The sequence below is a fragment of the Arabidopsis thaliana genome (assembly GCF_000001735.4).
Source record: "Arabidopsis thaliana chromosome 1 sequence".
NCBI classification, from domain to species: Eukaryota; Viridiplantae; Streptophyta; class Magnoliopsida; order Brassicales; family Brassicaceae; genus Arabidopsis; species Arabidopsis thaliana.
The window spans coordinates 6,016,170-6,039,135 of NC_003070.9; the positions used below are offsets into that span (position 1 = coordinate 6,016,170).

Below are 22,966 nucleotides of genomic sequence, written 5' to 3' on the forward strand. Positions count from 1 at the left end.
AACTCTTTGAATCTTCATCATCAATATGGGTGTCGTCCTTTTGTTTTGTCACATTATGATCACAGGGCGACATACCCATATGAAACTGAAATGCATACTATAAACGTATACAATTAAAAAATATATCCAACTCATGCATGTTGAAACAAAAAATGCTTTAAATGGATAATAGTTATGGGACGCCACTATGTAAGTACTCTCTCACGTTTTTATATATGGCCCGTTCGATTGCTTAACGACCCTAAATTGTATTTCTGTGGAAAAGTCAAACAAATCAAAAAGGCCAATGCTAGATGTTTAGGTGTAATAACAATTCTCTCTAATTACATTACAAGGTTTTGTCTGAACTCCGAATCATGTGCATCTTTATCTTATCTTATAAAATTCTAAAAAATATATCGGCTATAAGAGGACAGTGTTATTACCTCCTATATAATTACACTGTTTTCCATGTTACCATGTTTAATCAATATAACAACCTTTGTTATTTTCTCATTTTTTATTATGATAATTTTGGAATTAATATTGATTGCATAAACAGAAACCAACTACTGTATAAACTAATGAAGGGATATTATATATTTATATAAAGGGTCGAAGAGAATTCGTAAAATAGTGGAAACTGGAAAGTATAGGTCAATGTTGTGCACGGGAAAAGGAAGTACATAATAACACTAGTGATGGGCGAAAAACTCGATAAAGGTTCATGGAATCATGGTGGTGAGATCCCATGTGATTATCCTTCCAACCTAAGAATAATTAACCATATATTCACTTTGACATATGAAAATACTAAATAAAATCCATTAGCTATAATTTATAAAAGTATACAAATTACAACACAAAAAAAGACGTTTGGATGAGGATTACTGACTGATGATATATTGAGCAATGCTTGATTTGGCAATTGTTGCAGTCTTTTTACTGTTTTCTTCATTCAATTTGTCCATACATTTGCCGCTTGGATATCACACCATGCAATGTCTTGTCTCCATCTACCATCATACTTTCATATCATTCCATTTTGAAAAATATATAACTTGGGGACCAGAGAGTGTAATGCTAGTGCCTATAAACATGTGACCAATAAACGAAACAACCATGTAAAAAGATTACGAAACGGTGCGGATTGGTTCAATCCACTTCCCCGCGATCTCGCTTCGTAAAAAGAAAAGGAGTTTCTGACACGTCATCATCATCATCTCCCAATGCTAATAAAAATGGCTAATATAATATTAGTACATGATTCTAAAAATAAAAGCTACACTTTTCTTTTCAATGGTAATTTTTAAGCTTATAATTTTTCCAAATACTACAAAATTGCACCTAATAAATACAAAGACTAATGGAAAATAACAATAATAAAGAGATGTCGGCATTAATTGACCGATTTTAAAATAAAATAAAGGTTTATTTTTAACTTACACAAAATTGAGTGGAACAAGTGTTTTTATTTGTTTGTTTGACCAATCAAAGAGTGATCCAATTAATTGAACGGGAAAAACAAGACCAGTTCATTTACATTATAATAATATAATTATTGATTTTTCCTTAAAAATATTTGTATTCAAACTCATAGAATCAGTCCATTTAATCACACGATTTATCATTTATCTGCAAATTGTAGTATTATTTTTTCACCTACATTACAATTTGGTGTTTTTCTTTTGCAAAAGCAGAGGTGACTTTATTTTTGGTGATTTATTAGTGAGAGTGTTTCTACAAAATACTAATAAAGTAAAAAATATTACTTAAAATAGTACTAGTTTAATTTGAAGTTAATTAGAGAGATCAGAGAGAAGAAGACGGAGAAGAAGCATCACCGAAAGATCCTTGGCACTGCTGAAGATTTCTCAGTCTTAAGCAATAAGCAAAAACTAAAAGAGAAAAATCAGAAAGACAAACCAAATCTGTGTCTTTCTCTTAAACCCTGTGTTTGCTTACTACGTCTCCGGATAAAAAAGTCAAATAATCTGAGAAACTTTCTTCATTTTTGTTGCGTCTTGATCTGCCATTGTCATCATCGAAGTTCTCAGCTCATAATCAGCTTCTTCCTGAAATGAGTCTATGTTCCTGAAACCATCGGGCGGATTTTGTCTCTCTCTCTTTCTCCACGGTAATTTCCTATCCAGATTTGGCTGTTTTCCATCTCTTGAGAGTCAAAGTTGTTGTTACTTGGTTTGAAGATCTTGGACTATCTTTTGCTGCTGGTTACTGCGTTTTCCTTCTTTTGTTTTCTTCACATTTTGCTCGCAATATTCATTGGATCAATCGGAATTCGTGGCAAATGCGTTTGAATTTAAAGTTTCATTTTTTATTTTTCCTTTCGGAGTTTCTTGCTAGATTTAGTCATACAGACTCGATATTACTGACTTGTATACACTTTCGAATTTTCTCTTTCAAAAGTAGTTCATAAAGATCTAATCTTTATGTTAAGGAAAAATCTAACTGTGTTTTGGTTTTTATCTTCCTTCTGTACAGACCAACAACATTTATGAGACATTGAGCACATTTGAGAATCTTAATGAAGAAGAAGAGTTCTTGATAAAGATTCTATATTTGTTCTTGAGTTTAAGTTCTCGAGGGAATGGCAAGAGGTAGAATAAGGTCAAAGCTGAGACTTAGCCATATATACACATTTGGATGTCTTAGGCCAAGTGCAGATGAAGGTCAAGATCCTCACCCAATCCAAGGTCCAGGATTTAGCAGGACTGTGTACTGTAACCAGCCTCATATGCACAAGAAGAAGCCTTTGAAATACCGTTCTAACTATGTTTCTACCACTAGGTACAATTTGATCACCTTCTTTCCAAAGTGCCTCTACGAACAGTTTCACCGTGCTGCCAATTTCTACTTCTTGGTAGCTGCCATTCTTTCCGTGTTCCCTCTTTCCCCGTTCAACAAATGGAGTATGATTGCTCCACTGGTGTTTGTTGTTGGGCTCAGTATGTTAAAGGAGGCTCTTGAAGATTGGAGTAGGTTTATGCAAGATGTGAAGATCAATGCGAGTAAAGTTTATGTTCATAAAAGCGATGGCGAGTTTCGTCGCAGAAAGTGGAAAAAGATTAGTGTTGGAGATATTGTAAAAGTGGAGAAAGACGGCTTTTTCCCTGCTGATTTGCTCTTGTTGTCGTCCAGTTATGAGGATGGGATTTGTTATGTAGAGACTATGAATTTAGATGGCGAGACAAACTTGAAAGTGAAAAGGTCCTTGGAAGTAACATTATCGTTGGATGACTACGACTCTTTCAAGGATTTCACGGGGATAATAAGATGCGAAGATCCAAACCCCAGCCTTTACACATTTGTTGGCAATCTTGAGTATGAGCGCCAGATATTTCCACTGGATCCAAGTCAGATTCTGCTGAGAGATTCAAAGCTTAGGAATACACCTTATGTTTATGGAGTGGTGGTATTCACAGGGCATGATACTAAGGTGATGCAGAACTCAACAAAATCGCCTTCAAAAAGGAGCAGAATCGAAAAGACGATGGACTATATAATCTACACGCTTCTTGTCCTACTTATTTTGATCTCTTGCATAAGTTCATCGGGATTTGCTTGGGAGACAAAGTTTCACATGCCGAAATGGTGGTACTTAAGACCTGAGGAGCCTGAGAACTTAACCAATCCAAGTAATCCTGTTTATGCTGGATTTGTCCATCTGATCACTGCTCTGCTGCTGTACGGATATTTGATACCGATCTCTCTTTATGTCTCCATTGAGGTTGTGAAAGTGTTGCAAGCATCTTTCATCAATAAAGATCTACACATGTATGATAGTGAGAGTGGGGTTCCAGCCCACGCACGCACATCGAATCTAAACGAAGAGCTAGGACAAGTGGATACTATCCTTTCTGATAAAACGGGAACTTTGACTTGTAATCAGATGGATTTTCTGAAATGTTCAATTGCTGGCACTTCTTATGGTGTACGTTCAAGCGAAGTCGAAGTTGCTGCTGCACAGCAAATGGCTGTTGATCTTGATGAGCATGGAGAAGTATCCAGTAGGACAAGTACTCCAAGGGCTCAGGCTCGAGATATTGAGGTAGAAAGTAGCATTACTCCAAGAATTCCTATAAAGGGGTTTGGTTTCGAGGATATTAGGCTAATGGATGGGAATTGGTTGAGAGAGCCACATACAGATGACATTTTGCTGTTCTTTCGCATATTAGCTATATGTCACACAGCTATTCCCGAGCTTAACGAGGAGACTGGCAAGTACACTTATGAAGCAGAGTCACCAGATGAAGCTTCTTTTCTTACTGCTGCTAGTGAGTTTGGTTTTGTGTTCTTCAAGAGAACCCAATCAAGCGTTTATGTTCATGAAAGGCTATCTCATTCAGGGCAAACTATTGAAAGGTGAGACTTCTTAGAGATCTATTCTTGATTCTTTGATTATTGGTTTTAAGTACACATCCTGAATGTGTACCAGAAACAATACAGGGAGTATAAAGTTCTGAATTTGTTGGACTTCACTAGCAAACGAAAGCGAATGTCAGTAGTTGTACGTGACGAGGAAGGGCAGATTCTTCTGCTATGCAAAGGAGCTGACAGGTTAGAAGAAAAGCTAGGAAGATATAATCCATTTGATTTTCAACCTTCATGTAAGTTTGAAGCAGTTCTTGTTAATTTTTTTTTTTTTGCAGTATCATTTTTGAGCGACTGGCTAAAAATGGGAAAGTATACTTGGGACCTACCACTAAGCATTTAAATGAATATGGAGAAGCAGGACTCCGTACTCTTGCACTTTCATACAGAAAGCTTGACGAGGAAGAATATTCAGCTTGGAACGCTGAGTTTCACAAGGCCAAAACTTCTATAGGTTCGGATAGAGATGAGTTGCTTGAGAGGATATCGGATATGATCGAAAAAGACCTTATTCTTGTAGGTGCAACTGCTGTGGAGGACAAACTCCAGAAAGGGGTATATATATCAGACAAGTCACCTTAGTTTCCATCTCCTCCATCTTGGTTTTGTGAAATTGAGATTTCTTTTTTATTTGACTTAGGTGCCCCAATGCATTGATAAACTTGCCCAAGCTGGCCTCAAATTATGGGTTTTAACTGGGGATAAGATGGAAACAGCAATCAACATCGGGTTAGAACGACTACAATACCTTGAAGCAGATTTATCTTGAAAGTTCTTTGACCAACTTAGCTTTTTTTTTTGAACTGCAGATACTCGTGTAGTTTACTTCGGCAAGGCATGAAACAGATATGCATAACTGTGGTGAACTCAGAAGGAGCATCTCAAGATGCAAAAGTAATATAAAGCTAAAATCATTTCCCTTTCTTAATCACAAGGACCTACATTGTGAAGTTTCAAATTGATATATCTGTTGATGTAATCAGGCTGTGAAGGACAATATTTTGAATCAAATCACAAAAGCTGTGCAAATGGTGAAGCTGGAGAAAGATCCACACGCGGCATTTGCTTTGATCATTGACGGGAAAACCCTAACGTATGCATTGGAGGATGAGATGAAGTATCAGTTTCTTGCTTTGGCGGTCGATTGTGCCTCAGTCATTTGCTGTCGTGTGTCTCCAAAGCAGAAAGCTTTGGTATTTCCCCTCTTCCCTTATGCCCATGTATATGAACACGTTGGCATCATGAGCATCCTTTTATTTATTTTGTTTCAAAAATGTTCCCAAACCAGGTAACGAGGTTAGTTAAAGAGGGAACCGGGAAAATCACATTGGCAATAGGTGATGGTGCGAATGATGTTGGAATGATTCAAGAAGCTGACATTGGTGTTGGAATTAGTGGGGTTGAAGGAATGCAGGTTAGTATGGTCTCTCTAGAATCTATTTTTAGTGTTCCCAACTTGTAGCAAATGTACAATGATTAATCCTATCCTGGCATTTCTTTTGCTGATTATTATGCTTTTGCAGGCTGTAATGGCAAGTGATTTTTCTATCGCCCAGTTCCGGTTTCTTGAAAGATTGCTCGTCGTTCATGGACACTGGTGCTACAAAAGAATAGCTCAAATGGTATATGTGTTTACAAGATGCCTTCTAATTCTAATGCATCCTATTTTACACTTTTCACGTTTCTGGTTTCTAAGATATATTGTTTTGCATCCAGATCTGCTATTTCTTTTACAAGAACATAGCATTTGGTCTCACTCTCTTCTATTTTGAGGCTTTCACCGGGTTTTCTGGGCAATCAGTATATAATGACTACTACCTATTACTCTTCAACGTCGTCCTTACTTCATTGCCAGTGATTGCCCTTGGAGTCTTTGAACAAGATGTTTCCTCTGAGATCTGTTTACAGGTAAGGTTTACTAAGCTGCTGTGAGTTTCTCACACGCAACAAACTAACTCGTTCTTTGTTCTGCAGTTTCCAGCGTTGTACCAACAAGGGAAGAAAAATCTCTTCTTTGACTGGTATAGAATACTTGGGTGGATGGGAAATGGTGTGTACTCCTCCCTTGTAATATTCTTCCTCAACATTGGAATCATTTATGAGCAAGCTTTCAGAGTCAGTGGCCAAACTGCTGACATGGATGCTGTTGGTACTACCATGTTTACCTGCATTATTTGGGCTGTGAATGTGCAAATCGCATTGACGGTGAGTCACTTCACTTGGATCCAACACGTCTTGATCTGGGGAAGCATTGGTTTATGGTATCTGTTTGTTGCGCTCTACGGGATGATGCCTCCAAGTCTTTCAGGCAACATCTATAGAATTCTAGTAGAGATACTTGCTCCTGCACCCATTTATTGGATAGCCACATTTTTGGTCACAGTGACTACAGTTCTCCCTTACTTTGCCCACATATCATTCCAAAGGTTCTTACATCCGTTGGATCATCACATCATTCAAGAGATAAAATACTACAAGAGAGATGTGGAGGATAGAAGAATGTGGACACGAGAGCGTACAAAAGCACGGGAGAAGACTAAGATTGGATTCACAGCTAGAGTTGACGCGAAAATCAGACACCTACGATCAAAGCTCAATAAGAAACAGTCAAATATGTCACAATTTTCAACTCAAGATACAATGTCCCCAAGATCAGTATAGCTTCCTCAGGATATCTCTCTTAAAGGTTAATTATATAACCTGTAGAAACAGTGTCAGGTTCATGGATGGAGGTAGGCTGTGGATTTTGATTTCAGATTGTGGAGACAGCTCTTGATGCTGTTGTGTGTGTATGAGAACATACATGGAAGAAAGTAAAAAATAGTGTGAGCTTGTGAAAGTAGCTGACTGACGTTTGGGGTTGTCTTTGTTGTATCAGAAACAGAACTATACATAGATTTTTTTGTGTGTATACTTAGGACAGATTGCAACACCAAAAATAATGTATCCTCCGTTTTTACCTCTGTTGAAAACATATATTCTCATTGTTCTTGATTGCTACTAGAGTGATGCAGAAAATGTTTGATACAAAGAAAACATATGAAAAGATTGATCTTTTTGGATTTTATATATTGTGATTCATACAACAACTTGTAGAAGAAATCCAACAAGAAAGAAACTTGCAAACTAGAAATGCAAAAGCTTGATGATGGAAACAGAGGAATCACTTTTTGGATCGACCGGAGTTTGGTTTTTTAGAAGATACTAGTCCAGTGTTGCGACCCTCGAGTAACTTCATGGTCTCACCGATCCCTACCCTGTCTTCACCAGACAACATTTTCTTTAGCTTCTCCTCTGTGTAATCACCCTTCTTCGTCAATCGACCCTAGAGAAAACAACAAGTTACCCATCATTAAATTCATCGCTCTTAAAAAGAGACATTTCATCGAACAGGTGGTGAACTGTTTCAAAATTATTTACTCCGGTTACGGATCTTAGAAATCAGAAGATAGATTATATGTTACCTGGGCAATTCTGATGTACTTGGAGACTAATAAATCGGATTCCGAGCGAATAATCTTGGGAATACCCAGAAATGCTCCTACACCGGAAGATGGAGACACCGGTGGTGGCTCTGGAAACGCCGAAGATGAGGCTGAGAACTGTTTCTGTTGGAACTTCCTCGCAGCAGCAGTCGCCGTTCTCAACACCTTTCCCGCTTTGATCGCCATCGACAAGCACGACTATGCACTCTCTTTCTCTCCTTCGTTATTTCTACTTTGCAGATCTCCGTTATGAGCAAATTCTTAAGTGAAACCACCCTACCACTATTTTATTCGGTTATCCATTTAACCCCGTAACTTTAATCTGTATCAATTCTTACCCAAACTATAAATTCTGAATTTCATAAATAATAACGCAGAGAATAGAAAAGATGATTTTTGGTTTGTCTATTAAGATATATAATGATTATGTAATGAAAATTCTAACTGATTTATATGAATTTCTTGGTAATGGCAAAACTCAAGGATCAGCAAATACTAAAGTATAATTATCGAAAGACAAGTCAAAATGTAAGGGCCTTAAGGGATTAAGATGATTTTAATTTGCGTGACGCTCAAGAGCTACAAACGGCGTCGTTCTTCTAATTTTAGATTTTCCACAACTTCAAAATCTGATTTATAAAAAAGCATATTACAATACAAAAAAGGTATTAATACGATCCTTTCCATCCACACCAGAAATTTTATGTTTTGGCTAAATTACTCAGCTACACCTATTTTTATGATAAATGAAAGAAAGTTAGTGTCATTTTTTGTCCAAACAGTTCCTGAGTTCGTAACGTATCACTAAAAACATAGGAAGAAGAGAATGCAAGCTAATAGCCTATTACTATTAGTAATATATACCAAAAACAAAGAGCGTCTCTGATGATGAAACTCCAAAGATTCTGTGCTGCTTCTTTTGTTCCATCAACCTCAATTCAAGTACATAATCTTTCCCTGACTACCTGCAATACAACAAATCTGAAACAAATCAGACACACCAAAAAATCCCAAAGATTTAGAGACGGAGAAATAGTGTCAAGGTTAGTTTTTATAAATTTATTTACATTCTTCGTGCATCTCTCTCGCTATCACTAGCATCTCATCAGCCTCTTCTGCCAGTTTCATCAGTCTCTCTATCTCTTCTGCAGCTCCTTTCGACACATCTAATTTGTTCTCTACTTCTACGAGCTTATAAGCTGCTGTTATTGAAGCTTCAACAATCTGCTGTGAAATAGAGGGTCCCTGACTGTTTGTCTGCTGCCGGGATTTCGTGTTGCTCTCTTTTGGTCTCGCTACATGTGGTGTTCTTTGTACCAAGCTATTATCATTCATCTTATAGAAGTTCTGTGTCTGTTGTGTATATTGTTGCATTGTTGAAGGAACAAAACATTAAAAAAAAAAAAAGCAGGAATGAGGAAACAACACAGACCACAAGAAAGGTTGCACACTTGTTCAAGCAAGGCTTTCAAGACTTACTGATTTTAAGTGGCTAACCTTTTCAAGCTTTCCCTGAGCTGCAAGCCTCCTCAATCTTGAACTAAGCATCCTCCTGAAATTTGGTGGCACTTCTTGTCGTTGCTGCTATACACATACCAGACTATTATCATGAACTTGATCATGACAGGTTAGCTGCTAAGACAATAAGAACGGATACTGAACCTAATAGAGCTATGTTATCTCTTAAAGATAATCATAGTGGACTTCTATGCAATAACTACGATCAATCTATAACAGCAAAGAATAGTTGAATAGTATAAAACTTTACATTGGGAGCTCTAACTGATATGAATAGAGATTACTCAAGTATAAAAATAGAGATTACTCAAGCAATTTCAATCTTTTGATAAGCAAAAGTATCTAAAACCAAAGGTTCATTCTCATCTTTAAATGGTACAATGATTAGGTAGTTTGTTCAGAATCAAAGGTGTTTATCAGGCTCATTTAGTTCGACTATGCGTTCAACATTACTGAATAAGCAGCTTGCGGAGTGGATAAGTATTTCAGTGATGACCAATGTCAGGATAAAGAGCACTGAAAAATATGTCTAACCTCAATGAAGTTGAAAATTGCGCTGACATCAGATCCATTAGCATCCGTCAAGTTTGAAAGAGCTTCAAATATCATTCCATCATACCTTAATAAAATAATGGCACATCAGAAGCGTAACAGTTGCAAGCAGACTAGGAAGAAATTTACAACAATTATGAACCGACACAGGATTAAGTAGTGGCTCGGAGGAGAAGAAGATAAAAAAAAAAAAAAACCTGGGAGCATTCTTTGGATCAACTACAATGTTAAAACTATCATCAATGCTCAAATCAGAAGATCCACTTCGGGGAAGAGTAGCAACTGGAGAAGAGTGACCACTATGAGTAGGAGTTACAATAGCGGCAGCAGCAGCGGCAGCCAGATGAAAAGCAGCAGCTTTGATTTTTGGTGTCCGTATCTTATCCTTAGAGCCTTGAATACCAGGAGCAACACTTAAATTACGCCATTTATCCTAGACAATATGATACATCGGATGATTAAGAATCTTGTTTTGTAGGTAACCAATAATGGAGACAGTGCTAATTTTCAAACCCAAAAGGTGAAATAAACGACGATACTAATATTTCTTCAGGGAACTAATACCTATCAATACAGCCACTAAAGTTAAAGTCTATGAGAAAGATCATAGAACACAGAAGTAGTCAATTTTCGAAAAGTAGAAGTAACACATCATATACTTCAACTCCAAACCCAGCTAATTAAAATCACCATTGGGGGGAAAAAACGAACAAAACGACTTACTCAATTCGTATCCGTAGCATACTCTTAAAAATGTTCTCAAACCAAAGCATGGAAAGAAGATTATCCCAATCATAAAAATTTCAAATGTCTGCAACTCAAATACAAAAAATCGAACCCAAAGATTCTTGAACTAAATCCGACGTACTCAATTAACAAATTTTCCATTCCCGTTGTGCCTTGAACTTGATAATTAGGGTTTCCAATGTTTCAACAACAGCAATAAAAAGAGGTAATTAAAAAGAAGATAAATAAAAACCTTGAGGTCGATGTTAGAGCGACTAGAGAGCTGCTCAGCTAATTCAGGATCGCGGAGAATATTCTTCCACTTTCCAGGGCCATGCTTCCTAACTCCGGCGAGTAACGCCTCCTCTTCCTCCGCCGTCCATTTGAGCTTCTGATTTCCCATCTCTACGCTTCTATTATCGACTCTTCTCTCCGTTCCTTTACCTAGCTTCGTCGTTTTTGAATATGTCAATCGGTGACAAAGAACGTCTCGCCGCCGATTCGTCGGCCGGGCTTGTCCCCCAAAAACTATTGCTTCTATTTTTTAATTCAAAGCTTCTTCCCAAATCCAAACAAAATCTTTTTCTTTTTCTTTTATATGTAATGAGATTAATCTACAAAGAGGTTGTTATGGTAGGATTTACAATTTAAGTACCATATTATGTAAAACGTCAAACATTATAGGGTCTAAAATGAAAAAACGTAAAGTCGGGAAAGAACTTGGGTTAAATTATTCAAAATAAAACATAAGGGGTCAAATTCGAATTAGTCACAAAATCTTACATACCCTAAAACATTTCGCCTTTCTTATTCTGTACCACATCATAAGCTGGAGGTTCTCTGACTCCGTCGTCTCTTTCTCCGTCGCCACCGTTCCTAAAACGTCTCCCGTCTTCTTCTAATGGCGATCAATCGTAGCTCCGATCATGAATCCGACGAAAACACCCGTCTTTACCATCCTTACCAGAACTACCAGGTCCCGATCAAATCTCAGTATCTATACAAGCTTCCGACTTCTCCGGAATTTCTATTCACGGAAGAGTCTCTCAAGCAGCGTCGATCATGGGGAGAAAATCTCACTTTCTACACAGGGACGGGTTATCTAGCCGGCTCTGTAGCCGGTGCTTCAGCTGGGATCTTCTCTGGTATCAAGAGTTTCGAAAATGGAGACACGACGAAGCTGAAAATCAACAGGATTTTGAATTCGTCTGGTCAGGCAGGTCGTACTTGGGGTAATAGGGTTGGGATTGTTGGGTTGATCTACGCAGGGATTGAGAGTGGTGTGGTGGCGGTAACTGATAAGGACGATGTTTGGACCAGTGTTGTCGCTGGTCTGGGAACTGGAGCGGTCTTTAGGGCAGCACGAGGAGTGAGATCTGCGGCTGTGGCTGGTGCTTTTGGCGGAATTGCGGCTGGTGCAGTTGTGGCGGGGAAGCAGGTTTTCAAGCGGTATGCTCACATATGAAGAACCGGAGTGATCTTTAGAGCCCACCTATATGGGAAAATCATAAAAATCAAAGCTTTTTCGGGTTTCTAGGGTAGAATTCTGGTTTACATTTTAGCGTATGTTAACCTGCGAACCTTTCTTTATAGATATAATAATAACAATAATAAAGGTTTTACCTTTTGATATTCGAATCTCCATGAGTTATTGCTTATGATCATGCTAGCTTTTGTTATATGTTGTGCTTATTTTTCACTTGTCCAGAAAGCGTGTATGTTGGTGTTGATATCAAAATGACTCAGAGGTGAAATGGCTTTCAATCTATCTTTTATCATTTTGTAAAGAGAAATAGTTTAGACTGTATGATTATGTGATTATGTAAAGAGAAATGACTATGTGTCTGCTATGTATGTTGAGGGCTCATTTGTTAATAGTTGGCCATCTAATCTCTACTTTCTTTTCTAAGATTTTTTTAATGCTTCTTGGCTTTTCTAGCTGTTTTCTTTTCTTGTTTGTGATTATTCAGTGATCCGGAACGTGGTAGTATCACACTTGATCCCTAGTTGTAATCAGTTTTTTACCTCTCTGGAGTTTCTCTTGAAGCTTTTTGTCTCTCATCGTCATCTCTGGAATTTCTCCAGGTAACGACTTAAACAAAAAATTCCATGATGTAATGTGGATCTGTTGTGAACTTCTGCTTTTGTCTCTTAAGTCTCGAGTCTAAGTGTTCAGCCTAAGCGCGTATAGTCCCAAATTGACAAAGTGCCCTGTCAGCTAACATTGCTGGTGCAGCTCCGACAGGTATTCCCTTAATTCTGGTTTTAAGAAGAACTTTTTTTTTGTGTGCGACTGTTTGCATCTTCTTTGCAGCTAATGCTGTCAAACCATTTTTTATTCAAAGAAGACTATACTCTCAAATTTCGGTTTGTAGTTTCGTAGAAAAGTTTTTTATGTGCTACAGATGGCATTCTCTATAGCAAAAGTGACTAGATGAGTTGATTTTGCAAGAAGGATACAAATCTTCTATAATAAATGTGTTTCTTTTCATGAGACCAAAAATAAAGTGTTTGATAAACAAGATAGGAACTCCGATACAATGGAAGTTCAACATTCAACTTTGGGGTGGAGTACAATTCATGAGAGACTGACAACAACTTCCTTTGCATTGGCTTGTTTGTGATCATGTAAATCACCTTCTTGTGGTGGGTATGGGATGGCATCGGATGCTTAAACTGAACAAGTTTATCGCGGATCTCAGAGATAGCCAATGTCGCTTCACTTTGATTTACGTCGAAGTTCCAATCTTTCTGTCAATAGGATTTTCCCAAGCATCATCCTCTGTCTACATGATTGAAAGAGAGGACTCAGGAATCAATGAACTTTATTAATTTTATTCCTTTTCCAGGTGAAGATTAGAAATGTGTTATTGCAGTATCTAAGAAACCAACCTGACAGGAAGATATTGGGGAAAGAGGAACCAAATTGTGAGCACGTGACACATGAAATGTTCTATCAGAGTTATGTACTTCATGATCCTCTGTTGCAAACTCTCTTAGCTTGCTCAGTGCAGGCAACAGAACGGAAGCAAGATCAGGTCTGTCCTTTTTCCGCAGCTCGCAGCACTGCAAAGCCAATTGAGCTAGCACCATTGTCTCTTCTTCAGGCCAGTCTGATATTTTTGGATCCAAAACTTCTCGGAGTTTCTTCTTCTCAATTGCTTTCTCTACTCTATGGCTTAAACCCATTGCTGGCATCGCTGTGATGATTTGCAGAAGCACCACACCAAATGAGTACAAGTCAGACTTCACCCCAAGCATTCCCGTTTGCTGGTACTCGGGGTCGATGTAACAAAATGTACCTGTCTCAGCAATTGGATCCATGATAGGACGTTAAAAGGAGATGGAAAGTTAGATTTGTTGTTTAAGGTAAAATGAAAGTATCATTACCGGCTGCAGCAGTCATGTGATAGTTGGAGAAGCTATCAGCAACAGCTGCAGGTACCAACCGAGCTAAACCAACGTCACTGATTTTGCTAGTGAAATGTCTGTCTATCAGAATGTTTGCTGGCTTCAGATCTCGATGTACTAGCGGCTCGGGTTTGGCCTGATGAAGGAAAAGAAGTCCTGTAGCAATCTCAGCAGCGATTCTGAACCGTGCTCTCCAAGATAGTGGTGGAGTATTATCTTTGCAAAAGAGACGATCTTCTAATGTTCCATTTTCCATGTACTCATACACCAGGCAGCCATATTCGGGACAAGCACCGAGGAGGATCACCATGTTAGGGTGCCTCATGCAACTTAGAACCTCGATCTAGTGAGGAGACACATATGTTAATTAGTATGGAGAGGACATGCAATACATTAGGATAATGTCGGATTATATTATTACCTCTTGGTTAAACTGCTTCAGGCCTTGTGAGACATCTGACTTCAAGAGTTTGATGGCAACAGAAGTGTTTTCAAGAACGGCTTTATACACAGGTCCATACCCTCCTTCCCCAATCTTTAGAGCATCTGAAAAACCGTCGGTAGCACCTTCAACATCTCTGATGCTATATCGTCTGTAGGAAATACTATCGGCCATATTCTGTTCCTTGAACCTGGCTTGCATCTCCACAAGTCGTCTCTTCTGGGTCTCTATTTCCGCTAGACGTTGTGCCACTTCAGTTGCTTGGATCGCAGTCTGTGTTTTTTGCTTGTCCATCTCAGACAATGCCCTAAGCATCTCTCTTGCTGCCTTTGCTTCCTCCAGCCTTTCAGTTTCGGCGGTAGCTCTAGGTCCTAGAAGATGAGGGGCCTACAAGCATTCATTCAATGTCTGATATTAGTCACTCATCTTTGGGACCTGTTCAAGGAAACATTCTCGGTTGTGCTCATGGAAGTAAGTATCTTACACTTTCTCTGGACATGGAAGCATTAAACTGCTGCAATTCGAATCTCAATCTTCTCACTTCTGCTTCAAGATTTTGATTCTGATCATAGTCATGCACAAAGAACACAAACATCTCAGAATCATGCATCTGACACTCAGCATAACCGAAACACTATATCTACTTTTCTGAAACATTAATTTTACCTGGTGTTCAGTGATATTGCCCCCAGATAAGCTTTCCTCTCCATCAGTTATCTCAGACTACAGATTCGAAAAAAAAATGTCAACGCCAGGCAAATAGGTGGTAAGAATATCGATTTGAAACGTGATGGGAATACTAACCATGGAAGAGTGTGAGCTTCCTCCATATGTGGATCGTCCTAGGATGCTGTAGAAGCTAGCATTTGATTCAGCACTGTGATCGCTGGGAAATTCATTACTAAGCTCTGACATAGAACTCCTATACAAAGATGGCTTGTAATGAGGTGTAGGTGGAGATAATTCTCCGTTCAATGCAGGAGATGACCTGCAAGATTGGCAAACCCAATGACTACTATGAAGCAAAAAAGGCATTCATTCACAAGACAACCGGATAAAATTTGAGTTCATTAATTACCTTCCGGATTCACTGGAAGTGGAACTTGTTGGGCCAGGATCAGACATCATTGAGGGATGTTTTGAAGGATGAGGAGGGTGTTGAGGAGCTTGAGGTGTCTGAGGACCTTGAGGCGTGTGAGGACCTTGAGGTGTCTGAGGCCGACTCGCTGATCTGCTTGTTAAGAGCTTCCCTTTAGACACAATGAAGACAGCACATGTATCTGGTGTTGTTTTAAGCAGAGTCGTTGGCACATCTACGCTCTTAAACTTCCTGATTAAGACCATAAATCACAGAGAGTTATAGGATTTAGCATTCAGATTAAGATTACAGTTTAGGTTATATGAGAGAAAGAAAGAGACTTGAGGAAAGAATTTCGAGCAGAGGCTCCAATGACTATATTTGAAATGGAATTGTTGGTGATGTAGTCAACAATTGCACTCGAGATGTCAATATCGTGAAGAAGAACCTCCGTTGCTATAATCTGAGAGAAAATATATAATTAATGAGGTCGGTGAGAGCTATGTGTATATATATATATATATGTGATTGTTGTAAGGAGAAAGAGAGGTTGATATCTGACCCCTTTCCGAGCACAGAATCCTCTAAAGGGAAGGAAGAACTGATGCGCCTCTTCTTGGTTGTCATGTGGTGCTTCTGTGTTTTCTCCTGCCCCAAATCCTGTTTCAAGAGTTTTCATTAGATTGATGGATTGATAACAATGATGATGATGATGATGATGCCATTACGTACTCAGTTTGGTTTGAACATGGAGAAGGATACAGTTTGGAGAATCGATGATGATATTCTCAACAGCCCATTTCAAAGCGTGTTGGCTGTTCTTATCTTTATCAATGGCTATGGCGGTAACTGCTTTGCTGTCTTTTCCTTTGAGTCTTCTTGCAGCCATTGTTTCTCAGCCCTCGAGATGATTGCTGGAAACTTTTGCTTCTGGAGAAACTAGAAAGACATTGTGGTACGGTCTTTCAATTACCCTCAGAAGGAGGAAATAAGGAGACCGAATGATAATGAAAATGATAACAAGGAATTAAGAAGAGAAGAGGAGAGGAGAGCTGTTTTGTTTGTTGAGAAAATTTAAACTTATAATGGTTTTGGCACTTTGCTAAAATTAGAAGGTTTTTCTTTTCTCCAACAATCTAAACAGTCATAACGAACAGAGAGGCAGACAAAAAGAGGATTTTTTTAATTTTAGTTGACGACTTATCTTTAAAGGATATTCCATATCATATCTTGTAGACAAAAAGAGGATTTTTTATTTTTAGATTTGTGTAATGGCATCTTATATTGATATATATGTAAACTAGATAAATTTGGAATTATAGGCAGTCTTGATCTTTTAGAAGAAAGAAGAAGACCATGAGGAAATCCAAAGGTTGAAATTAGTTTTATAATTGTTTCGACGAACGTGTTAAATATCTTGGGGTAACCTGTTTGGTTTTGAAAGGGCAAAAGGGTTTGAGTTTGAAGGACTTTGTCTTTTGTGTGTGATTCATGTCGCTGATGAGGAGGACCTTTGATATTTCAAAGAAACCATATGGAGTATATAATATATAGCTAATAATGATTTTCGTATAACAAACAGCCGTGTACAAGCGAGTGTGGAATTTAATAATAGTTGTGGACGCTACAATGGAAGTGGAATAGAGGATCATGGGCGAGTTCTTGCTACGTCCATTATCCTGAATGATGATGCGGTTCCCACAACACAAGTCCTTATTACTACAAGTCATCATGATAATGTAGCAAAGAGGAAGGAGGTGGAGTGTCTATGAGCTAGAGTGTATACCTCTTTGGGGCACTGTGTCAATCTGCGGTGAAATGGAGGATGCTGTTAGAGCTTTATCTCATTTTTCAAACTACCTATCAGAATGCTTATGTGTGATCATGAAGGGATAATAAGTCCAACGCTCACATGTCTCACTAGTCACTTCTTCGGAATTTATGATGGCCACAGAAGAAGCAGACCTGTTTCTGGTTCTGTTTCTTCTGATGATAGGATGGTTCTTCAGGCTGTTTCCCCTGAGACCGTCGGATCAACTGCTGTTGTTGCTTTGGTTTGCTCATCACATATCATAGTTTCCAACTGTGGTGGTTCAAGAGTGGTTTTACTCCGCGGCAAAGAATCCATGCCTTTATCAGTTGATCAGAAAGTATAAAAGCTGAGACAGAGCTAATGAAGTTTCTTACCTTAATGTAAACAAGTGGACGCTAGAGCCCATATAAGTGACGCTGACTGGGCCTTAATGTAGGCCCATTTCAAACTTTGGTCTCCGAGAAAAGTCTTTCGTTGTCTATTTTTTAACCACGTTATGATAACACTACATGTGTCATGAGATGCATGAACATATGTCATGAACATACTTTCAATCTTGGATCAAAAAACTAAATTAGAAGAATAAACAGAAGACTTGACCTTTAAGAGGGAAGGACACGCGTCATCTATGTTGCCATTATTGAATAGATTAATAAATTAGTTTTATAATTGATTGGAGCAACGTGTTAATAATGAAGGTCGTTGTCACATAAAGAAACTTGGGATTCCGTGGAGTGCTTATAATTTTTCTAATTTTATTTTTTGGGTAAAAACCTCATTAGATCCAGGAGAACCCATGTTTCGTTTCGTTTTGGAAAGATAAGAGAGATAAAGGTTTCGACTTTTTTAGGTTTTTCTGTGTGTTTTGTGATTCATTTCGCTGATTGATATCAATTCTCTCTGTTTGTTGTCCCTTCTCTTCAATTTCACCTGACTTTTGTTTTTGTTTTGGATAAAGTTTTCACCTTTGTGTCTTCTCTCTGCTCTCTTGTGTGATCTATCTGAAAAAGGCTGATTTTTTTTTTGTGGGTTTCTAAATTAGGGTTTGTGTGAGTTTATTGTCTTTCTGATTCGATGAAGATCAAGAGTTATAGAGGATCGTTAGAGTGATCAAAATCCCACGAATTCACAAAGGATCCGTCTTCATAGATCCGTCAGATCTGTTCAGCGGAGGTACATACTTCTTCGTCATTCACTGCTTTCTGGATTAGTTGGTGAGAATAAACGGCTGGTGGGTCTCGGTGGGAAGCTGAATTGGATGTAGAGTTCATCAGACTATAGCTTAGAGAAGAAAATGAAGTTTTTTGAATCGTTTTGCTCCAGTTGAGGTTTGGAAGCTGCATACCAGCTCATGGAAGAGATTTCACCTGCAGTTGCACTTACTTTGGGTTTAGCTAATACGATGTGTGACTCTGGAATCTCATCTACTTTCGATATCTCCGAGCTGGAGAATGTTACTGATGCAGCTGACATGTTGTGTAATCAGAAAAGACAAAGATATAGTAATGGAGTGGTGGATTGTATTATGGGAAGTGTTTCAGAAGAGAAGACTTTATCTGAAGTGAGAAGTTTGTCTTCTGATTTTAGTGTAACTGTCCAGGAATCAGAAGAAGATGAGCCATTAGTATCTGATGCGACTATTATTAGCGAAGGTTTAATAGTTGTGGACGCTAGGTCTGAGATAAGTTTGCCAGATACAGTTGAAACTGATAACGGGCGAGTTCTTGCTACGGCCATTATCCTAAACGAGACAACCATAGAACAGGTTCCCACTGCAGAAGTCCTTATTGCGAGTCTGAATCACGATGTGAATATGGAGGTGGCAACTTCTGAGGTAGTCATTAGGTTACCTGAAGAAAATCCTAATGTAGCAAGAGGAAGCAGGAGTGTTTATGAACTAGAGTGTATACCTCTTTGGGGCACGATTTCAATTTGCGGTGGAAGATCTGAAATGGAGGATGCTGTTAGAGCTTTACCTCATTTTCTCAAAATACCCATCAAAATGCTTATGGGGGATCATGAAGGGATGAGTCCAAGTCTCCCATATCTCACTAGTCACTTCTTTGGTGTATATGATGGCCACGGAGGCGCTCAGGTATGCTGTAGTTCGTAAATCCTTATACTGATTTTAGCAGTAGAAAGTTAATTCAACTATGAACCCGGAAGATACATGAGTTTATGTTTTGTTGACGTAGGTTGTATGTATATATGATAAAGGGTTTGCTGGAAACGGGATTCTTTGCAGGTTGTTATGTAATATATGACGGCTTTGGTGGAAATCGGATTCTTGCAGGTTGCTGACTATTGCCATGATAGAATCCACTCTGCTTTGGCTGAAGAAATCGAACGGATTAAAGAGGAATTGTGTAGGAGGAACACTGGCGAGGGTAGGCAGGTCCAGTGGGAGAAAGTCTTTGTAGATTGTTACCTAAAAGTCGATGATGAGGTTAAAGGGAAAATCAACAGACCTGTTGTTGGTTCTTCTGATAGGATGGTTCTTGAAGCTGTTTCCCCTGAAACCGTTGGATCGACTGCTGTGGTTGCTTTGGTTTGTTCATCGCATATAATAGTCTCAAACTGTGGTGACTCAAGAGCAGTTTTACTCCGAGGCAAAGACTCCATGCCTTTATCAGTTGATCACAAAGTAAAAAATCTTCTCTTTCCCTCTAAAATAATTTAACACAATCTGAGAAAGTTTCTTATTTCTAATTCATGAAATTTCTTACCCTTTCTCTGCAGCCAGATAGAGAGGATGAGTATGCACGAATAGAGAAAGCTGGAGGAAAAGTTATACAATGGCAAGGCGCTCGTGTTTCTGGCGTTCTTGCCATGTCCAGGTCCATCGGTAGGTCAAACTTGCACTTATGTCTTCCATCTTGCCTAGTGACAGAAATATGAAGAGAGTTTTATAGGTCAAAATTATCGATAAATTAAACATTCAGTAACCTTATTTAGAGATGAGGATCATTACTACCTGTTACAGTCTCTGCAAAATCATGAGATCTCCTGAAAGTGGGTTTCAATCTGCATCGTTTTCAGGTGATCAATATCTGGAGCCATTTGTAATACCAGATCCCGAAGTGACGTTTATGCCACGAGCTAGAGAAGACGAGTGTCTAATATTGGCCAGTGATGGACTTTGGGACGTAATGAGTAACCAAGAAGCTTGCGATTTTGCGAGGAGGCGGATCTTGGCTTGGCACAAGAAGAATGGAGCATTGCCTTTAGCTGAGAGAGGTGTAGGAGAAGACCAAGCGTGTCAAGCTGCGGCTGAATATCTCTCCAAACTCGCTATTCAAATGGGAAGCAAAGACAATATCTCAATCATAGTGATCGACTTGAAAGCTCAAAGAAAGTTCAAGACCAGATCTTGAAACAGTGTATGCTCGAGCTCTTACACTATTATAATTTTATTATTTCTTATTTATTGAAAAAATTTCCACAAGTTTACATAAAAATAAGAAGTGAAATGTTGGGGGGAAGAAGAATTAAGACCTTGATGCATAGCTGAAGTCCATTCCTTTTTCTCATGGACTTGAATGTGTATGTTTGTTATGTATAAGAAGAATAGAGAAGAAATGTTTTTACTTTGGAGTCTTGTAGGTGGATATGTTGTTGTAATATTGGAGATGTGGCTTAAGGAATTGTAACTGAAATTTATGTCACATTCACCTTAATACTTTTCTGTAATCTATTATATATAAATACTTGTTGTGAAAGAGTTATTATTGTCTTTTCTATTGTTATTGTTATACAACAGGTAATATTGATTCCAAAGTGTTTAATGAGGGATGCTGTATCAAACATGAAAACTAAGTGAAGGGTTTGGAGAAGGATGGTTGTTTAAAGCTATTTCCCCTGCTTTTTTTACTAAGAGAGTAGAGTTTAACAATTAAAAGAAACCTAAATAAGAGATCATAATTGGTACGTTAAGGTTTCATAATTCATTAGAATTAACAAAAATAATGAGTTGGATAGTTGAAGAATCAACAGAAACCCAAGTGATGAATGGATCAAAGAGAGTCACATAAAGGAGATCATAACTGATGTTTTAGTGTGGTGTATTGTCTCAAACAATGTGCTGAGCCAAAGAAAGGATCTTGAGCTGTTTCCTGAGGCGCATCTCGTGCGGGACAGGACCAAACACTCGGGTACCAGTCGGTTGGTTGTACTCCATTTTCCTCTTGGAACCATGTGAATTATTCTGCCCTTTCTTTTCCTTAATGCCAACAACTACAATGGCATTGTCATCAAACTTGACTTGGCTTCCATCAGCACGTCCTTTAGGCATCGCAGCACGCACAACCACACCGTACACGACCATCCCTTTCTTCACTTTACCTTTTGGGATAGCGTCTTTCTTTACTTTTTTTTGAACAATTGGGTTAGCTTCTTTCACTGAACCAACAATGATATCGCCAAGTCTTGCTCCTTTCTTACCTCTCAGGGATTGAATGCACATCACCTCTTTAGCACACGAGTTATCCACGCATTTGAGAATCGTCCCCATTTGAATGAATGTCCTATGTTGTTGCTGTGAATTGGAAATCATCAGGACACACAATTCACAGGTTATACCCCACGAATGCATATGAAGAAAGTTTCATCAAGGACGTATATTTGCGAAAAGAGGCTTGACCTGAGAGAGGATGCTTCCATTCATCATTCCATTGGAGGAGGAATTCATCAAACCAGAGAAAGCATTGCAAAGACCTCCAAGCAATGAACGTCCTACTCATATTGTCGATGAATCATATAACGACATCACCAACAATTAGTGACATTCACAACAAGAACAAAAAAGTTTTAATCTTGAGTCTGCATTTCATGAACCAAAGCAAAGTCCATGACATATCACAAACCCAAAAACTCAAAGCTCATTTCGAAACTTATACTAAATCAATGTTGCAAAAAATCTAATTTTTAAAGAACCAAACTTTATCGAATATAATAATATTAAGAGATGAAAATGTACCTTTGGAGAGCTTGGAAGCTAAAGCTGTCGCCATTTCTGCAATTCAAAAGTTTCGATCTTTAGTGTCGCAGAGAGTGAATGAATCTTGCGATTGCACAAAGACACCAGATTTAGGGTTTAACGTCACACACTCGCTGTCGCAGCGATCATTTGGGCTTGTAATGATTTTACTCATGGATTAAATTATATAGTAAAAAAGTGGTGACGTTGTCAAAAGTAGGCGTGCCGGAGTGGTTATCGGGCATGACTAGAAATCATGTGGGCTTTGCCCGCGCAGGTTCGAATCCTGCCGCCTACGTTTTTCCTTTTTTTTCGTATTTACCTTATTTTCCTACATTTTAAAACCAGGGGCCATAACATTTTTTCCACATGTACTATAACATTTGTTTATCACAAAATCTGAAATTCTTAATTAACAAAAATAAACAATGGTGATGCCCTAATAACAAACATTTCTTTCTTCTTTTTTTTTGCTACGAACTTTTTACTTTTGTTGATTGTTCATGCATTTACAAAGACAAAATCCAAAGTTTCTTAATGTTATGAAAAATTCCTAAATCAAGAAGTTAAACGGCTGAGAAGAGGTTGATCAAGT

General features: G+C 38.4%; 8 protein-coding genes and 1 non-coding gene across 16 annotated transcripts; 5 read left to right on the forward strand and 4 right to left on the reverse strand.

Annotated features, from left to right (window-relative positions):
• Positions 1-1,638: 1,638 nt before the first annotated feature.
• Positions 1,639-7,334, forward strand: AT1G17500 (ATPase E1-E2 type family protein / haloacid dehalogenase-like hydrolase family protein; the record flags this gene model as incomplete). Of its 2 annotated transcripts, NM_001332307.1 has the most annotated exons (11): positions 1,639-2,116; positions 2,482-4,362; positions 4,447-4,557; positions 4,650-4,926; positions 5,012-5,100; positions 5,181-5,265; positions 5,355-5,564; positions 5,660-5,785; positions 5,895-5,993; positions 6,088-6,279; positions 6,346-7,334. In NM_001332307.1, 10 exons carry the CDS (start codon positions 2,588-2,590, stop codon positions 7,030-7,032), a joined length of 3,651 nt encoding a protein of 1,216 aa, NP_001319028.1. In that variant the 3' UTR covers positions 7,033-7,334. The 2 variants fall into 2 exon arrangements, with proteins under 2 accessions (NP_001319028.1, NP_173193.2); NM_101612.3 differs by lacking the exon at positions 1,639-2,116 and having other exon boundaries at positions 2,588-4,362.
• Positions 7,335-8,140, reverse strand: AT1G17510 (uncharacterized protein). Its single transcript, NM_101613.3, has 2 exons — positions 7,836-8,140; positions 7,335-7,696 (listed from the first exon to the last, which is right to left on the reverse strand). The coding sequence occupies exons 1-2, from the start codon at positions 8,040-8,042 to the stop codon at positions 7,535-7,537; spliced, it is 369 nt and encodes a 122-aa protein (NP_564027.1). The 5' UTR covers positions 8,043-8,140; the 3' UTR covers positions 7,335-7,534.
• Positions 8,141-8,466: 326 nt separating this feature from the next.
• Positions 8,467-11,396, reverse strand: AT1G17520 (Homeodomain-like/winged-helix DNA-binding family protein). Of its 4 annotated transcripts, none has more exons than NM_001332309.1 (6): positions 10,906-11,396; positions 10,124-10,359; positions 9,909-9,993; positions 9,354-9,440; positions 8,924-9,209; positions 8,467-8,821 (listed from the first exon to the last, which is right to left on the reverse strand). In NM_001332309.1, the coding sequence occupies exons 1-6, from the start codon at positions 11,053-11,055 to the stop codon at positions 8,790-8,792; spliced, it is 876 nt and encodes a 291-aa protein (NP_001321132.1). In that variant the 5' UTR covers positions 11,056-11,396; the 3' UTR covers positions 8,467-8,789. The 4 variants fall into 4 exon arrangements, with proteins under 4 accessions (NP_001321132.1, NP_001321130.1, NP_001321131.1 ...); NM_001332308.1 differs by having other exon boundaries at positions 9,336-9,440; NM_001332310.1 differs by having other exon boundaries at positions 9,354-9,437; positions 10,906-11,216.
• On the forward strand, positions 11,318-12,946 carry TIM23-1 (translocase of inner mitochondrial membrane 23). 2 transcript variants are annotated; one of them, NM_001332311.1, is made up of 2 exons: positions 11,318-12,101; positions 12,738-12,946. In NM_001332311.1, the coding sequence occupies exons 1-2, from the start codon at positions 11,554-11,556 to the stop codon at positions 12,739-12,741; spliced, it is 552 nt and encodes a 183-aa protein (NP_001322845.1). In that variant the 5' UTR covers positions 11,318-11,553; the 3' UTR covers positions 12,742-12,946. The 2 variants fall into 2 exon arrangements, with proteins under 2 accessions (NP_001322845.1, NP_564028.1); NM_101615.4 differs by lacking the exon at positions 12,738-12,946 and having other exon boundaries at positions 11,318-12,537.
• A 22-nt stretch (positions 12,947-12,968) lies between these two features.
• On the reverse strand, positions 12,969-16,691 carry AT1G17540 (kinase with adenine nucleotide alpha hydrolases-like domain-containing protein). Its single transcript, NM_101616.3, has 11 exons — positions 16,316-16,691; positions 16,146-16,243; positions 15,925-16,046; positions 15,584-15,835; positions 15,310-15,493; positions 15,172-15,228; positions 14,990-15,067; positions 14,485-14,892; positions 14,043-14,406; positions 13,545-13,954; positions 12,969-13,438 (listed from the first exon to the last, which is right to left on the reverse strand). Exons 1-11 carry the CDS (start codon positions 16,470-16,472, stop codon positions 13,382-13,384), a joined length of 2,187 nt encoding a protein of 728 aa, NP_173197.2. The 5' UTR covers positions 16,473-16,691; the 3' UTR covers positions 12,969-13,381.
• A 248-nt stretch (positions 16,692-16,939) lies between these two features.
• AT1G17545 (Protein phosphatase 2C family protein) lies at positions 16,940-17,739 on the forward strand (the record flags this gene model as incomplete). Its single annotated transcript, NM_101617.1, has 3 exons — positions 16,940-16,955; positions 17,138-17,340; positions 17,419-17,739. 3 exons carry the CDS (start codon positions 16,940-16,942, stop codon positions 17,737-17,739), a joined length of 540 nt encoding a protein of 179 aa, NP_173198.1.
• A 361-nt stretch (positions 17,740-18,100) lies between these two features.
• On the forward strand, positions 18,101-21,229 carry HAB2 (homology to ABI2). Of its 2 annotated transcripts, NM_001332312.1 has the most exons (5): positions 18,131-18,230; positions 18,439-19,491; positions 19,690-20,040; positions 20,136-20,241; positions 20,436-21,120. In NM_001332312.1, the coding sequence occupies exons 2-5, from the start codon at positions 18,748-18,750 to the stop codon at positions 20,768-20,770; spliced, it is 1,536 nt and encodes a 511-aa protein (NP_001322988.1). In that variant the 5' UTR covers positions 18,131-18,230; positions 18,439-18,747; the 3' UTR covers positions 20,771-21,120. The 2 variants fall into 2 exon arrangements, with proteins under 2 accessions (NP_173199.2, NP_001322988.1); NM_101618.3 differs by having other exon boundaries at positions 18,101-19,491; positions 20,436-21,229.
• A 6-nt stretch (positions 21,230-21,235) lies between these two features.
• On the reverse strand, positions 21,236-22,529 carry HLL (Ribosomal protein L14p/L23e family protein). Of its 2 annotated transcripts, NM_101619.2 has the most exons (3): positions 22,372-22,529; positions 22,036-22,127; positions 21,238-21,930 (listed from the first exon to the last, which is right to left on the reverse strand). In NM_101619.2, the coding sequence occupies exons 1-3, from the start codon at positions 22,403-22,405 to the stop codon at positions 21,466-21,468; spliced, it is 591 nt and encodes a 196-aa protein (NP_173200.1). In that variant the 5' UTR covers positions 22,406-22,529; the 3' UTR covers positions 21,238-21,465. The 2 variants fall into 2 exon arrangements, with proteins under 2 accessions (NP_001321333.1, NP_173200.1); NM_001332313.1 differs by having other exon boundaries at positions 21,236-22,127; positions 22,372-22,523.
• Positions 22,530-22,587: 58 nt separating this feature from the next.
• AT1G17570 lies at positions 22,588-22,669 on the forward strand. The gene has a single exon. It is a non-coding gene; the product is annotated as a tRNA-Ser (tRNA).
• Positions 22,670-22,966: the final 297 nt, after the last annotated feature.

Coding starts and splice junctions, on each gene's coding strand:
- HAB2 (NM_101618.3), top strand. CDS start 18,748: ATGGAAGAGATTTCACCTGCAGTTGCACTTACTTTGGGTTTAGCTAAT. Junction 19,492..19,689: donor ATGGCCACGGAGGCGCTCAG/GTATGCTGTAGT, acceptor GGATTCTTGCAG/GTTGCTGACTATTGCCATGA. Junction 20,041..20,135: donor CTTTATCAGTTGATCACAAA/GTAAAAAATCTT, acceptor CTTTCTCTGCAG/CCAGATAGAGAGGATGAGTA.
- TIM23-1 (NM_101615.4), top strand. CDS start 11,554: ATGGCGATCAATCGTAGCTCCGATCATGAATCCGACGAAAACACCCGT.
- HLL (NM_101619.2), bottom strand. CDS start 22,405: ATGGCGACAGCTTTAGCTTCCAAGCTCTCCAAAG. Junction 22,128..22,371: donor AGCTTCCAAGCTCTCCAAAG/GTACATTTTCAT, acceptor CAATATGAGTAG/GACGTTCATTGCTTGGAGGT. Junction 21,931..22,035: donor ATGGAAGCATCCTCTCTCAG/GTCAAGCCTCTT, acceptor TCCAATTCACAG/CAACAACATAGGACATTCAT.
- AT1G17540 (NM_101616.3), bottom strand. CDS start 16,472: ATGGCTGCAAGAAGACTCAAAGGAAAAGACAGCAAAGCAGTTACCGCC. Junction 16,047..16,145: donor GATTCTGTGCTCGGAAAGGG/GTCAGATATCAA, acceptor ATTTTCTCTCAG/ATTATAGCAACGGAGGTTCT. Junction 15,229..15,309: donor GAAGCTCACACTCTTCCATG/GTTAGTATTCCC, acceptor TCGAATCTGTAG/TCTGAGATAACTGATGGAGA.
- AT1G17510 (NM_101613.3), bottom strand. CDS start 8,042: ATGGCGATCAAAGCGGGAAAGGTGTTGAGAACGGCGACTGCTGCTGCG. Junction 7,697..7,835: donor AGTACATCAGAATTGCCCAG/GTAACATATAAT, acceptor TGTTTTCTCTAG/GGTCGATTGACGAAGAAGGG.
- AT1G17520 (NM_001332308.1), bottom strand. CDS start 11,055: ATGGGAAATCAGAAGCTCAAATGGACGGCGGAGGAAGAGGAGGCGTTA. Junction 10,360..10,905: donor GCTCTAACATCGACCTCAAG/GTTTTTATTTAT, acceptor CATATTGTCTAG/GATAAATGGCGTAATTTAAG. Junction 9,994..10,123: donor GATCCAAAGAATGCTCCCAG/GTTTTTTTTTTT, acceptor TATTTTATTAAG/GTATGATGGAATGATATTTG.